Below are 13,409 nucleotides of genomic sequence, written 5' to 3'. Positions count from 1 at the left end.
TACGAGGTTGAACAGCTGTGGAGAGAGGATGCAACCCTGTCTGTCACCACGCTCTGTAGCAAACGGCTCTGACAGATCATTGTCTAATCGCACCCTTGATCGACCTTCCAGATAGAGGTTTTGTACCAAAAATATGAGATGATCGGGGACGCCCAACTCTCTCATCACCTCCAGCATTTTGGACCAGACGATGCAGTCAAAGGCCTTAGCGTAATTCACAAAACAGAGTACTATTGGGACATTGAATTCTCTGCTCTTTTCTATCAGCTGACAGATGTTTAGGATTTGTTCTCGGGTACCCCTGCCCTTTACGAATCCCGCCTGCTCTTTGGATATCTGTCTAGTTATATAGTGTGCCAATCTGTTGTTTATAACACGGAGAAGAATCTTACTGGCGTGTGAAATTAGTGAGATGGTCCGATAATTTCCACACTTTTTAGTCGACCCTTTCTTATGTAGTGTGCCAATCTGTTGTTTATAACATGGAGAAGAATCTTACTGGCGTGTGAAATTAGTGAGATGGTCCGATAATTTCCACACTTTTTAGTCGACCCTTTCTTATGTAGTGGTATCACGAGAGATTCTGTCCAATCGTCTGGCCACTGTCCTGTTCTCCATACTTTAAGACATATTGAATGCATTACTCTGATTCCACACTTACCCAAGCTCTTAAGCACTTGTGCCTGTATACCATCTCCACCGCAAGCTTTTGTTTTTAGCTTATTTATAGCTGCTTCTACTTCATGGAGAACGATGTCGGGTTCTTTATCTGTAAAATCTAATCTAGTGTCAGGTTCATCAGCGTCATATTTGTACAGGTCTTGGCAGTAGTTCCTCCATCTTGTCATCACTTGGTTCTTGTCTAAAATCAGGTTACCCTTTTCATCTTCTATGTTCCAAGATTTTGATTTTCGTTCCCGTGTGAGAATTTTTACCTTTTGGAACATGTATCTTGGATGTAGGGTATCAGAGTGTGTTTGTATATCTCTACATATAGAATTGATATATGCATTCTTGTCATGTCTACAGAGACGCTGTACTAGTGAGTCAAGTTCAGAGTATCGCTGTTGTTCTTCCTTTGAACGAATTCCTCCAGTCTTTAGAGCCTTTCTTTGTGCGATTGCCTCCCAAGTGGTCATCCACTCAGATCTAGGGTGTTTTACTTTCCGTCCATTTGTGATTGTTCTAGTTGTCTCTTCTAATGCGGCCTTAAGCTGATTCCATGATGTATTGGCTGAGTCAAATGGGCAATACGTTTCACTGTCCAGTCGAGTTTGTAGTGTGTCCTCAAAAGCTTTCGCTTCTTGTGTTAGAAGAATATTTTTGGATGGTGGAGGCTTTGAAACTACTTTGAGGCGGACTCTGTATTGAGCTATTAACAGCTGATGGTCGCTGCCACAATCTGCACCCGGAAAAGTCTTTGAGAGAGTTATGCACGACTTCCATCTGCTGCTGATTAATATGAAGTCAATCTGATTTTTATGACCTGTTGGCGATCGCCATCTCCATAAGCGTCTTGGATGTTGTTTATATGCCGTGTTAGTTACGAATAGTCCTTTTTCAATGCAAAACTCTAACAACATCTCACCTCGACTGTTGCGGGCTCCTAAGCCGTATTCCCCAATAACATTCCTTAGGTGTTGATCATTATCAGTGTGCCCTATCTTAGCATTAAAGTCTCCCAGGATGATAGTACATTCCTTCTTTGGTAACGCTTTGCAGGTTAATTCTAGCTCGTGGTAAAATTCCTCCATCTCTTCTTCGGTGGCTGCAGTGGTCGGCGCATAGACCTGTACAAAGTTAATTGGGTGTGGATGGGCTGAAATTTTTAAGGATATAATTCTATTGTTGATGGTATTATACCCCAATACCTTGTCTCGTAGCCAGCTAGCAACTATGAAGCCCACACCACTAAAACTATTGTCTTGCCTGTCAGAGTAGATTACCATATTTCCTTCAGGTGTGATGTGGTATCCGTTATCTTTGACATGGGTCTCACTCAATCCTAGTATAGCCAGATTATAGCGCTCCATCTCCGCTTCAACAACTTCGATTTTTCCTGGCCTTAAAAGTCCACGGACATTCCAGGTTCCTATTGTTATTGCCCTTCCCTTGGGTGTTAGTTTGCTAGAGTAAGATGTTATGTTTCCAACTGCAGCCGGTAGCCAATTTCACACCAGTCGGCCCGGAACCAAGCTGGCGCCGAGCGTTAGTCGGGTCGCATGACATCATATTATCTCTGGTGGCGTTCTTAATCATGGTGGTTTTCCTGGGATTATAGTCGCGGTAGTTTCCCGTTGCTTTCCGCGCTAGACTTTTTGAGGGTATTTAGTCCTCAAGGCCACTACTGCCTAGGAGTCAGGTTATCATATCCGCCGCCTGAGACTCGGCGTTGTTACTCGTTTAGCACCACCCGGGGGACACGTGTAGGGTAGTAAAAGGTAATTCCTACGGACGCGAGTAACCACCGCCCCCGTTTAGTGTATCAAGTTTGATTAATTTTAAACATTGATTTGATTTGTAATCTAATTTTAATTGCCTGAAATGTAAAATCAGCGATATGCGATCAGTAGTTGGGAAAGGGTCCGGTGGCTTTAACACAGGTTATACTGTAACCTAGCTAAGCTGCCGGTTGCGATCTTAACATTCTAATATCGGTTCGAATCCCGCCGACGGAACAAAAAAGTTTTCAATGTTCCCGGGTCTGGATGTGTATTAAATATGTGTATTATATAATAAAAATCTTAAATATATGTATAGTATAAAAGTATTAAATATATTTCCGTTGTCTGGTACCTGTAACACAAGTCCTTTAGGTACTTAGCACGGGGCCAGACTGACGTGGTGTGAAGCGTCTATAGATATTATTATTAAAAAAAAAAAAAAAAAAAAAACCATTGAAAATAAAATAATTTGCATGTTGTAATTGTCTAGATTAAGGTTTTTATGTTATCGAGCTGAATAAAAGTACATTATTATTATTATAAGTATGCCATCACAGTTACTATAAATCTTGTCAAGGGTGTCGATTTATGAATGAACAAAGTCAAGATTTAAAAAAAATCTCAGAACACTGTACAGTGTACAGCCTAGCCCATGACCCGGTAACCACTTGACGTTGAGTTTCGATGCACTTTGGGCTATTTTCTCATTACCGTGGCTTTCTAATAGCGAAAGAATTATTTAAATTGGTTCAGTAGTCTCGTAACTCGTAAGTTAAATAGTAATAAGCAAACGATTAAATATTTCGTCTCTACAATATTAGTAAGTATAGATATTTAAAAATACATTAGTCCCAACCCAATTCGCAGTCTAAACTCACTCACTGATGGGCTTTTGTTTAAAATATACAATAGGTAAGTACTTATCAAAGAAAATCATATACGTAGGTATGTAGGTAGGGACATAGTAGTTAATACAATCGATCCAAAATACTTTTAGACAGGTAAGTATATAAATAGTTCAACAACAAACAGGACACTGGACGTCAGGATAATGATCGTAAATTGCATATTTATTTGTAAATAAATATGCTGCACCAGAAAAATGAAGATTTATAAAGCGATTTTATGTTCTTTCGTTTCATAGGTAGAACAAAATTATTTGTAATAACATTGATATTATTCTTGGTCGTTGCACCACAATTAAAACATTTTTTTTGTATTACAAAATGGGTCGACGGCCAAGGCCATTTTATTTTGTCTTTAAAATAGTTTTTAAAATCACTTCTTTTAAAAAAAACTATCTACATCAATCACGACAACCATTGACACGACAATCTAACACTGAAAGAATTTTTCAAATCGGACCAGTAGTTCCTGAGATAAGCGCGTTCAAATAAGCCCTTTCAAATAATTTCCCTCCGTTTTTTCCACATTTTCCTCTATTTCTTCGCTCCTATTATTCTTAGCGTGATAAAATATTGCTTATAGCCTTCCTCGATAAATGGGCTATCTAACACTGATAGAATTTTTCAAATCGGACTAGTAGTTCCTGAGATTAACGCGTTTAAACAAACAAACAACCTCTCCTGCTTTATAATATTGAAGTGTAGATAACATTTTTACTACTTTTCTTACTATTCTACTACTATTTTTCGAAAATGTGTCAAATAACTACCTAATTGTAATATCGACATTGCATCGATTCGATATATTTGTTCCTGTTTTCCTGAAATACAGTTACAGATTTAATCATTATTCTGAATGATCGTCATTATGTTGTTAGGGCTATTCAGGAAAAAGACGTTCAGGAAAATGAGGAATTCACTAAATTCGTTTATAATTAAGTATTGATATAAAGAAAATTATTAAGAACTTAGAAATGTTGCGGGCCTTTATAACTTGGTATAAAAAAAGTAGTGAAAAACAGACAAATGTTGGCACAGTCGAGAAATGTAAATGACGTCTTATTTGGAAATTTTTGTAGAACGTATTTCAAAGAGAGAGAGAGAGCATAAAACGAAGACCTCTATCCACACCAAAGCACTGCGATCAAATAAAGTGAGCCAGCAGATTTTATCGCAAGATAGGTTTCAACCCGTCACGTTGAGTATATCGGCAAGGCATTCAAAACAAACAATGCGCAGGACAATGACGCGAATTTTATGAACATTTTAAAAATATAATTTTTAGTTATTTAATGTAAGTTGATGTGTTATTTGTTGGTATCGGATTCTTCTCTTCTTTATCTTCAAATTAACATTAAATTTTTAATCCTTTCTAGCTCATTTTTTTTATAAATAATATATTGTAAGCGGCAGTATCGAAACGACACGCAAAAATTTCATAATTTGGTACTTTTTTTTATAATAACTTTTGAAATATTAACTCTACTTTCAAATAGTTTTAGCAGCATTTTTGTAAGTTAATTAGACATTGAAATGTGTAATGTTACATCAAATTTACGAAGGCGTTGTGAACCCAACTTTGAAGACATGAATTTAGTCTCTCTCAAATATTCGCCCCACTACACAATATTTATACCACAAGCGTCATTACGTCCGCGCTGGCAGGCAAAAAATATAAACAAAAACATGCCCTTGCATGTCGCGTGCGAACTCCGCCCCCTCGCCTCTGTCACCCCCGCGTCTCCTCTGGGACGATGTCGTTTTGTGGGACGTAATTAAATCACACATTAGAATTGATAAAAACTTTATTATATACAGGAATCCACATTATCGGCGTGTTATACGTAAACAAAGTATCGAATATACGCCACCGATATACGGCGCACAGTAGCGACCTCCAAAATTCGCGCGCCAAATAGCGGAACTAATAAATACGCCGAAAAGCACTCCGGTGACAAAACAACGTCCATGCCAATATTTCACCCAGCCATTGTACTAACCTTAACACTACTTCTGGCTGAATTTGAGAGATGGTCAATCTTGCGTCCGTATACAGGATGCAACAAGTCAGTCGGACGCAATATCATCGGTAAAAACCGCCATGTAGGACGCAATATCAACTCCGGGGTGGAATATATATATATATATATATATATATATATATATATATATATATATATATATATATATATATATATATATACTTAGTAGAATAGACTATAATATATTACACATATAATAAATAAATATATATTTATTGTTTTATAAATTACATAATAATAATATTAATGTTTTGAACGGTGAGGTCCTAGTCGGTGTGGCGGCCGGTAGGTCCGACATTTTCCGATTTCCTTAGATTTTATGCTGCTCCACCCTTTGCCTTTAGATGTTGTGACATTGGCTTGGTGGAGAGGGGTCACTCAAGCTGGGTGGAGTTTCTAGGGTGTTAAAGAGATATCGTTCTGTGTCGAACTACCCGCCATGTGGCTTAGGACTTTATCGTTCCTGTCTTTTATAGCCATTTTTATGTTATAATCTTTTATGTGTTCGGTTGACACCTACCCTCCACCTACAACTTTTACGGTTTACGGAATGCATTATAAAATTTCAGAGCCGTATCAGCGGGCCTGGGCGTCCGAGCGCCGCCGGTAGCGGGTACGGGCGTGCGACGCGTCGCCACGGCGTCCGCACCGCTAGCGAGTGCGTTACCCGCTGCGTTACTGGCGCTAGCAGCATTAGTGCTGGTAGCTGCAGCCAGTGCGACTGTGTATATCTGCGCTTCGTGGAATAGGTAAGTCTAAGAAATGATATGGGTCTGCCACTGTCCACGCTGCCGACTAATGTGAGCATACAATATGTGCCTGCCTCCGTGGCCAAACTTAGAACTAAAACCGCCGTCTTCATGAACTACACGAAATTTCAAAGCTCTTTTAATGCATAGCTAAAATCAGAATTAACGACGCGACACCATTTGACATTAATTTGTTACGTGTGTTTCGCACTATCCTGTCAATAATCTAGTGCCACAAGATCTATACTATATTAGATTTTTTTTTCAGATACAAGAAACACAAGGAACAAGCGCTGCAGCAGCAGTATGGGACGCTCAGTATGAGTATGCCGCCGCCGCGCCCGCCCTCCGGCTACGAGTCCAGCGAGGATGAGCCCGCGCCGAGATACGAGACGCAGGTATAGTGCTGTCCCGATCGCATTCTATTTAGATACTAGACATAGGTATAGTGCTGTCCCGCTCGCACGCTACCGAGATACGAGAAGCAGGTATAGTGCTGTCCTGCTCGCACGCTACCGAGATACGAAACGCAGGTATAGTGCTGTCCCGATCGCATACTATCGAGATACTAGACATAGGTCTATACCTGCTATACAGCACTATTGCTGTCCCGCTCGCACGCTACCGAGATACGAGACGTAGGTATAGTGCTGTCCCGCTCGCACGCTATCGAGATACGAGACACAGTATAGTGCTGTCCCGCTCGCACGCTATCGAGATACGAGACGCAGGTATAGTGCTGTCCCGATCGCATACTATCGAGATACTAGACGTAGGTATAGTGCTGTCCCGCTCGCACGCTACCGAGATACGAGACGCAGGTATAGTTCTGTCCCGATCGCATATTATCTAGATACTAGACGTAGGTATAGTGCTGTCCCGCTCGCACGCTATCGAGATACGAGACGCAGTATAGTGCTGTCCCGCTCGCACACTATCGAGATACGAGACGCAGGTATAGTGCTGTCCCGATCGCATACTATCGAGATACTAGACATAGGTATAGTGCTGTCCCGCTCGCACGCTACCGAGATACGAGACGCAGTATAGTGCTGTCCCGCTCGCACACTATCGAGATACGAGACGGAGGTATAGTGCTGTCCCGATCGCACACTATCGAGATACGAGACGCAGATTTAGTGCTGTCCCGATGGCATACTATGGAGATACTAGATGTAGGTATAGTGCTAGATACAAGACGCAGGTATAATGCTGTCCCGCTCGCACTATTATAGAGAACCTGCGCAACGATGGAGTTGGGAACTGTTGTCGCAAAATGCGAAGCTTAAAATTGATTACTTTCTTGGCAAGTGCTATCTAAGAACGAAAACAGAATAGTATGGGATAGCCAAAGCCAAAAACGCGTCCTCTCGCTGCCTCAATGTTCATAAAAGACTAAAATTTAATAAACTATGTACTAGAATAAGTCTACCCATGGCTACTTATGATTTAGTAGGTGTACTTGTAAATTTTAGTTAATAATGTTTGTTTGTAGGTTCTCAACATGGCTGTCGATGATGCAGACTTACAGTTGGACTTTAGCCCAAACAACCACGCATTCAACATACACAACGTGCAATATCTATCCAAAGACAACGGTAAGATCTTGAAGTATTTCTTGACATAATTTATAAAGTAAAATGTCGGAAAAAGAAAGACTTACCTGGACCAAATATGCCTTTTTCACAGCAAGCAACAACGATTAATTTTAATAATTTCGATTCAAAATTATACTTAGACCCAGTTTCATCAAGCAATGTTAAATAAATAATGGCGTGTTAAATCAGTTAATGGCCTGTTAGAGCTATCGCGCGTTCCACCATGCCCTAATGTCATGTTAAATCACCTAACACGGTGTTAAATTTAATTCCTGCTATGGAGGTCCGTTAAATATGTAATAGGCTGTTATATGAGTCAAAATAACAACTTTCAAAGACAATAATATGCAATATCAATAAAAGAATCTGTTTTGACTTTTGAGTCTTTCCGCCATGTTTCCGCTACGTCCTTATTATTAATTATTTTCATAGTTATGAATAATTATTTATTTTCACTTTGCCAAAAATTCAGCCTTCGGATTTTCCTTGACATTGCAAATATACTAACTTGTATAAAAATTACCAAACCGAAATATGTAAATAAAAGTTTGTATTATGATTCATGTTTTCAGCTTTGACAGATAATAATTATTAACCTGGTAAATTAAGAAGAAATATTATAGCGTAACAAATGTATGCGATCAGTGATATTTTAATTTGGTCGCATTATCTACTATTATACTACTATGGAAGAAAGTGACACATTGCAGCAAACATGTCGTATTAATCTTGTACATTGCAATTTCGTCGCCTTATAACAAGAATGAACGAATTGATAGTTGTTCACTCGTTGTTCACTTAGACCCAGTTTCATCAAGCAATGTTAAATAAATAATGGCTTGTTAAATCACTTAACGGCCTGTTAGAGCTATCGAGCGTTCCACCATACGCTAATGTCATGTCAAATCGCCTAACACGGTGTTAAATTTTAATTCCTGCTGGGGAGGTCCGTTAAATATATTATAACAGGCCGTTATAATAGTCAAAACAACAACTTTCAAAGACAATATCCAATATCAATAAAAGAATCTGTTTTGACTTTTGAGTGTTTCCGCCATGTTTCGCCACATCCTTACATATTATTTATTATTTTTCATGTTATGCATAATTATTTATTTTCATTTTGTCAAAAATTCAGCCCTCGGATTTTCCTTGACATTGCAAATACACTGACTTGTATCAAAATTACCAAACCGAAATAAGTAAATAAAAGTTTGTATCATGATTCAGGTTTTCAGCTTTGACAGATCATAATTATTAACCTGGTAAATTAAAAAGATCTATTGTAGTGTAACAAATGTATGCGATCAATGATATTCGCATTATCTACCAGTTGACGTATTATACGAATAAGGTGAAAATGACACATTGCAGCCAACATGTCGTATTAAACTTGTACATTGCAATTTCGTCGCCTTATAACAAGAACGAACGAATTGAATGTTATTCACTCGTTGTTCACATAACATTGTATTTACTAATCCGCTGTTAAATTTTTACTGTGGGACATAAGTATTTTAACAGTCTGTTTAATTTTCCAAGGTCCGTTAAGTAATGCCTTGTTAGGATTTAACAAACAGAGGTTGGTGAAATTGGGTCTTAACATTGCATTTACTAATCCGCTGTTAAATTTTTACTGTGGGACATAAGTATTTTAACAGTCTGTTTAATTTTCCAAGGTCCGTTAAGTAATGCCTTGTTAGGATTTAACAAACAGAGGTTGGTGAAATTGGGTCTTAATTTAGTAAATAAAAAAATCACAGATTGTAATTGAAACAAAACATTAATTGTTCGCTAAATTTCTCTATTCAGATTATTGCAGACTATTTAAATATCTCGAAATCATCACACTATAGTCCGTCAAGAAAGTGAAGAAATTAAAAAGTAGCAACATCGTGGTGTCATCCTTTTTTTCTTAGATTGATTTGAAAGGGGTGACACTACGATTTTGCCACTTTATAATTTCTTCACTTTCTTGAGATACTATAAACATCAATGATGAAAAACTCAAAGCAGATATGTTATTACCGCGCGCGTTGTGAAGATTCAAATACGGCCCAATTGGGTCGTCTATTATTTAGTCTGCATCGAGCGCAGTCACGAACGTGCCGCGTCTTGTCTTACCTAAATAAATTGAAAATGACGTCGTGAGTGTTTCGAAAATGTACCAATTATGACTTGAAAGTAAACAAAACACATGGAATCTCTTACCACATGTCTTGATTGCAATAAATACCTAGGTTATTTACATTTTGGAAAAAATCGAATTTTTGTCATAGCTCAGGCGAAGAAAGAGACAGCGATACGATTCGACGTTTAAAAATAGAACTGTCTCTTTTATGTAAAAGATTTTTCGTATCTTTTGTTTCACTTATCTGTCAAATTTGTCAATGTTTGCAATTTTGAATTTGGAAATTGTTTGGAAGAGATTTAAGCCGGAAAATAGTATGGACGTAACATATCTGTATAAGTAGAATATCATTGATAAACATGAATTCTTTTTAATTTTCAGGAGAGCGAAGTCCAACGATATCAGAATCCGCTACCACTGCCCGAGCGTCGAGCGTCAACGAAAACGGCGGAACACTAAACAAAATACAGAACCAGAATTTTGACACTATTGCTAACAACGCTACCATTGCTCGTAACACACAGACGCTCAACCGACGAGTGCCTAATAATCACGCGTTGAACAACGCTTTAGGAACTTTACCGCGAGTGAATAATAATGTAGGCGGAGGTCTAGCCACGACGTTAGGGAGGAAAATAAATGGGAACAACCACAAGAAGAAAGCGACGCAGCCGATTATGGCGTATGACGAAATACCTGGGTTACAAAGGTACTAATCATTTTATTGTTTTTATTTTGTTGAATGCGCTAAGATTGTCCTGAGTCATCAGTGCAAACGTCGTTACCCAATGTTAACGAATTTCTTCTGATTAAAACAGCCGATTTCACATAATAATATTAGTCACTGCACTCACTGCAAAATTAACGCGTAATATTTATTATAATTTTAATTTATTTCTGTTCTTCATGCTAACATGAGGCCAAATCTAAATTTAGTCTCATTAGTGCCATCTGTTTTTAATGTCAAAACTAAAGATACAACAGTAGCGCCTCTAAGGGCCGCGCTACACCGGAATGGTAGGGCGCGGCGAGCACTTTCAGTGTCATATTATGATTTTAAACTTTATCTCCATTATTGTAATTTGTAACACATAGTATCGCTTGAGAAGTCTACGGCCGCTGGCGGTGGCGGCGCCGGCGGCCGCAATTACTCAAGAGATACTTATTACAACAATGAAGATAAAGTTTAAAATCATATGACACTGAAAGTTCTCGCCGCGCCGCTGCCATTCCGGTGTGGGCGGCCCTAAATATGGCATGCTTACACTTTTTAACTAACGGTTATAGATGGCGCTACTAGACTTTTTTTTTCGAAATCTTTTTTTTTAATTAGAATATTTTCTTTTTCAGAGCAACAGACAACGACAACGTAACATTCGGCAAGAGGAATTTCAGTGGGTTTTCCTACGACCAATCACCAGTAGAAACCACTACTGAACTATAGTTACAATAAAACCAGACAATAATGTTGGGACAAGATATTTTTGTATGACAAAAGTGAAATTGAAAGCAATCTTTGAATATCCCAATTCCCAACTAATAGATGGACGCTGTTAAGCTTTTGTGTATCGTCTCACAAAAATTGAGTTATAAATGCAGTCATGTTCTGTAGGTCATTTAGAACCAGACTACAGTCATAACTCAACAATTTTTTGTGGGTTAGTACACAAATTCTTTACAGCAACCAAATATAATATAGTCTGTAAAAAAAAAGTGAAGAAATTAAAAAGTGGCAACATCGTAATGTCATCTTTTTTTTCTTAGATTGATTTGAAAGGGATAACACTATGATGTTGCCACTTTTTAATTTCTTCACTTTTTTTGACAGAGTATAAGTCCGTCCAATTCTGAAGGAAACATCTTTCTGTGATTAAGAGAAATGTGGCCATATTTGGAGGCGAAATGGCCTTGTGTGTTCATATCAACGATAAGCGACTGACAATCTCGTAGTTAGATGAACGAATTATTAGATAAAATTGTTTTCTATGAGTTTTAAAAAGTGTGTGTGAAATTTGAACACAAATAACGTTTGAAAGTTTATTTAACTTTATAATATGAGCTGTAAGGGTCAGTTCACATTAAAGTTAAACAATTACGGACCCATAGACAACGCCCGTGAATGACCAATTTTGTGTTTGTTCGCATATGTATGATTTTGCATACTGTAGAGAGTAGACAGCTTTACAACCATGGTGGTAAATATATTATATAGTTATTCTTTATAATTTATAACCCAACGTAAAGAAATTTATTTTTGTAAAATTATAAAAAACTTGGTAACTCATAGAAATGTTACTTAGCGACGGCTAGTCCTATTGAAGAGATGTAAATAGTGGCATTACGATATGGTCCAAAACACGAGACGAGTTAGAAGCCTCATAGTAAATATTTTTCTATGAAATTTTGTGCCTCTTCTCGTGGTTTGGACTATGGTACATTTATTACGTAAGTAATATATAAAATATGGTACTTAAGTTTTGTATAGTAGTTATAGATAGCCATTTAACAATTTTAGGAGTCGACAATATAGAGTAAAGAAAGTGTGTTTGGACAAAATATGTTTTGTTTTTATAACACTTTGTTCTCAAGTTTTATTATTTTGTTTAATTTTTTGTTGTTTTCCAAACAAATAATGGTGTTTTAGGAAATTGAGAATTACTATTATAGCCTGAAAACTTGCCATATTATTTTTTAGCTAACGTCTGAATAGCTAAAATTATATTCAAAGTCAAAAAGGCAAAGCACATTTTTTTTAAATATCTCTTGCTCTTCAGTATTTTTCGAACAATAAAAATATAGAGAAACAAAAGCCTTAGATTGTGTATAAATAAAGTGCCAGTTATAATAATTCAGGAAACACTTACCCGACTGCAGAAGAAAGGGTAATGCTCACACTAAGGTGTAGTGCCAAACTTATTTATTGGTTCCACGTACCATGTATATTCGTTTGTAATATAATGTATAAAATGAAAGTGTACTTAATGTATGGTCAATAATGTTTAAATTTTGTAATTAATAAAATATTTTTAATAGATTTTTAAATAAGGTATTTTATTTATACCAAGGTTTCGTTCACACTGGGACACGAAGGCATGCAGTGCTATTTTTAGTAGTTAGCTTTCCAAAATGTGTTAGGTACCTGTATCAAGACTTCCTTGCTTGTCCTACTGTCTGTCTGTCACCAGCAGCCCTAGCACGGCCACCAGTAGAAATGCGAAAGCATAGACAAACTGTGGATATAAATTAAAGGTGCCGTTCCAATCTTTACTGCGGCCAATCGCGACCGACAAACATTAAATTAAAATGCCACTTTATGACAGGCTATAGTATATGTCATAACGTAGGATATTATTTGAATTTTTAGGACTATAGTCTGTCATAAAGTGGCATTTTAATTGAATTTTTGGGAACGAAAAAAGATCGGAACGCTACCTTAAGTTTATCTCCACAGTTTGTCCATACTTTCGCATTTCTACTGGTGGCCGTGCTAGGGCTACAGGCTGTAGGTATCTAAGAGACGCCGAACTGTGGCAATTTTGA

At 37.6% G+C, this 13,409-nt stretch overlaps 1 protein-coding gene across 1 annotated transcript in view; it reads left to right on the top strand.

The window, feature by feature from the left end:
- Positions 1 to 11,382, top strand: part of LOC121740584 (cadherin-99C) — a 190,473-nt gene extending 179,091 nt beyond the window's left edge. The window contains exons 27-31 of the mRNA XM_042133320.1: positions 5,961 to 6,140; positions 6,409 to 6,538; positions 7,636 to 7,738; positions 10,251 to 10,578; positions 11,220 to 11,382. Coding sequence (XP_041989254.1) covers positions 5,961 to 6,140; positions 6,409 to 6,538; positions 7,636 to 7,738; positions 10,251 to 10,578; positions 11,220 to 11,313 — 835 coding nt within the window. The 3' untranslated portion in view covers positions 11,314 to 11,382. The remainder of the gene's footprint in view (positions 1 to 5,960; positions 6,141 to 6,408; positions 6,539 to 7,635; positions 7,739 to 10,250; positions 10,579 to 11,219) is intronic.
- Positions 11,383 to 13,409: the final 2,027 nt, after the last annotated feature.

Source organism: Aricia agestis, chromosome 3, assembly GCF_905147365.1.
Source record: "Aricia agestis chromosome 3, ilAriAges1.1, whole genome shotgun sequence".
NCBI lineage: Eukaryota > Metazoa > Arthropoda > Insecta > Lepidoptera > Lycaenidae > Aricia > Aricia agestis.
Note: the sequence above shows the minus strand (reverse complement) of the source record. Positions and strands in the feature narration are given on the sequence as shown.